A 3,105-nucleotide genomic window follows, 5' to 3' on the forward strand; every position below is an offset into this window, starting at 1 on the left:
AAATAGCGACGATAAAATTCGACCTATCGCTGTTAAATTTTGGGCTAAAAGGATTTCCCCTGTATTTTAGAAACTACTGGGGCCAAATAAGTCGCTGTGCTGAGTTTTTCAGCTGAAATTTTCCTGGCTTTCGGATGGGCCTCATTTCTCAATTTCTCAACTTTTTTTTTTCCATATTCGAATAGATATCGGAGTAATTTCATGTGAATGAATGCCAATTCTACGATTTTCAGCGAAAAAATTATCTCCGAAATGCTTGAGAGAAAAGTGAGTACAAAATTCATTCGGTCTGGAATCCCCGAAGAATTCAGAGCGTCCTCGAGAAAGTAAGAACGGTAAGAACTGAACGACATTTCTGAGTTGTAAAAGTAGGTTACTAGGATGAAACAGAGCGGATATTTCGGCCGAACACGTTCTCGCAATCCGTGAGAATTTACTTCAATGTTTCGACAAGTTTTTCCACAAGCGATTGAGAGTTGAGAGATGAATTAATGGAGTGGCACATGCCCTTTAAGGCTTGAGCGGTTGCTGGCAGTTTTATTACGATATTTATCTTCTTTTAGCATGAGCTGAGGTTTACGATTGTAGGAAGCACCTGACTAGGTGATGCCATCTCCTGGAAAATAACCGAGCACTCACTGGTGCTTGAAATTCATGAAAGATGTCTCTTTTTTTTAACTCCAACAATTCCCAACCAAGTGTATTTTTTAATTCCAATCAATTAATTCAAAATTAGTCTTAATTCCAATTAATTCAATTTTCTGCAACTCAATTTTCGTTTTTTTCTGTTTATAAAATACAATTCCGTTACCGACCGGAATCCCAGATAGTTCCCCATCTTCGGGGGCGCCACTTCCTGGAGGAAATAATTTTCATTAATTATATTTAAATGGAATAAATATTTTTTATCGTTCCAGAAGATCCTCTTCCCTCAATAAAATCAACAGAACATTCCCTTCACACCTTTCTACTCCCAATAATTATTCCGTCGACAAAAACCTGATCATTAATTTATTCAAAAAAACCAATAAATTTAAATTGTGTATAATAAAATTCATATAATAAATCAAAAACTTTTCCTCACTTCCAGGAGGTGTCAACATTAAACAATAAATTTTTATAATACAATCCTCAATGGAATGCTTTATTTACTGAAATCACCGATATCCTTGGTTTCAATTCCCCGCGTGGAATTAACCACATGTAATTACACTAATTGCATATTATTAGAAAATTCCGCTGTCATGTTCCTCAAGTGGCGGCTTTTTTAGGCGGGGATAATCCACAATATTCGTATAATTCATGAGAGCAGAAATTTTTGAATGCCATAAACGAGGAGCGACGCATATTGATTACGACTATCAGTCGTTGCGGGGATTTCATTCGAAGTGGATCATTCATCTCGAGTCATCTCCAAAATGGAATTACTTACCCTAGCAGCGCTAATTCTCTCACTTCCGATAATTATTTTATTCATTTTTGATTTCTACCTGCATCACGACAGAAGAGGATTCTTAGTAGATAAAATTCCAGGCCCCAAGACCTTTCCATTGCTCGGAAATTCATTGGATGTTAATGTACCTCCGGGTAATTATTGTTGCAATTGATCTTTCAATTACTGCTTCAGTCCATGAACTGTGAAAAATCTGAAGTAATACCGTTAATTATTTTGCAAGAAAAAAGACAGCTCCATATATCCGCGATTTCACGTGTTATCGCAATCATTAAGTGATAATGAATATGACTGATGATAATTATGAATGTTCAGTCATTATGATTAATGCAAAAATTTAATATTTTTTATTTCAGAACAATTGTGGAATTTTTTTAGGGACTCAGGGAGGAATTATTATCCTGTCTACAAATTTTGGGTCCTCAACTGGCCCGTTATTAATATTCGCCATCCCGACGACCTCGAGGTGAGATTATCATTATTTATTCATCCAACGTGATAATATTTTCTTATCATTACTTCAAGATATTTTTATCGAGCAACAAAATGATCGAGAAGAGTCTGTTCTACGATCTTCTCCGCTCGTGGCTAAATGACGGACTCCTCACGAGTAAAGGTATCGATTTCTCATTAATTATTAATTATTCCCAATTATTTCTGATGAATTTATCGGCCATTGAATCCATTTTTCATTATTAACAATTCATATTTATATTATCTCTCAATGAACTCTCGATTCTTATGAATAAATATCTAGGCGATAAGTGGCGAGGCCGGAGGAAAATTCTCACTTCAGCTTTTCACTTCAATGTTCTCGATGAATTCGTTGACACATTCGTCGAACACACGGACAGACTTGTGGAAACTTTACTGGAGGAGGCACAAGCTGGTGATGTTGTCAAAGATCTCCTCCCCATGTTCTCCAAGTTGACTCTCGGAACTATTTGTGGTAAGTATTTTTGTAACTTGTTGACGCAGCGAGAAGCTATCATCAATTTTTTCATGAAAAATTGCAATGGAAATATTCGAGAGGAATCGCTTGTCATAATTCATTATGAATCTGTAATTAATGCAAATTACGTCGTAATTTGATGTTGTGTAGAAACGGCCATGGGAACTAAATTCGATGGAGAAGACGAAGCGCAGAATGAATACCGGAAAGGGATTTATGATCTTGGAAGCCTATTCTACTGGAGGTAATATTAAAGGGAGACCAATAATTATTTTTCTTAATTTTTTTAACAAATTGAAGAAGAATTGGTAAATAAAAAATCATAATGTTGATTAACCAACGAATCGATTTCATAAATACTATATTAATTATTAATTGATTAATTAACAGTTATCGAGAATTCAATTTTATTTCATGATTAATTATCCTGATTATTATGATAAACGTGTTTATAAATAATTCGAGAGTTGTTACTGAAAAAATTCCTCGACAGAGCAACAAAACCCTGGCTGAAGAGCGACTTGATCTTTTCGATGACGAAAAATGGAAAACGACAGGCAAAAATCGTAAAACGACTCCACGATTTTACAATGGAAATAATTAAAGAACGAAAACAGTATCATCATTCGACCGGTGGAAAATATTTAAATGAATTTTCAACTCACGATACGGAATCCAGGAATCCATCTGCAACAAGTAC

General features: G+C 35.1%; 1 protein-coding gene across 1 annotated transcript in view; it reads left to right on the forward strand.

Annotated features, from left to right (window-relative positions):
• Positions 1–1,349: 1,349 nt before the first annotated feature.
• Positions 1,350–3,105, forward strand: part of LOC105268136 (uncharacterized) — a gene marked incomplete in the record, with an annotated part of 7,234 nt that continues 5,478 nt past the window's right edge. Inside the window, 6 exon segments of the mRNA XM_011307435.1 lie at positions 1,350–1,587; positions 1,810–1,919; positions 1,979–2,069; positions 2,211–2,402; positions 2,556–2,649; positions 2,899–3,101. Of these exon segments, the coding sequence (XP_011305737.1) occupies positions 1,419–1,587; positions 1,810–1,919; positions 1,979–2,069; positions 2,211–2,402; positions 2,556–2,649; positions 2,899–3,101 (859 nt within the window).

The sequence above is a fragment of the Fopius arisanus genome, unplaced genomic scaffold, assembly GCF_000806365.1.
Source record: "Fopius arisanus strain USDA-PBARC FA_bdor unplaced genomic scaffold, ASM80636v1 scaffold00053, whole genome shotgun sequence".
Taxonomy (NCBI): domain Eukaryota; kingdom Metazoa; phylum Arthropoda; class Insecta; order Hymenoptera; family Braconidae; genus Fopius; species Fopius arisanus.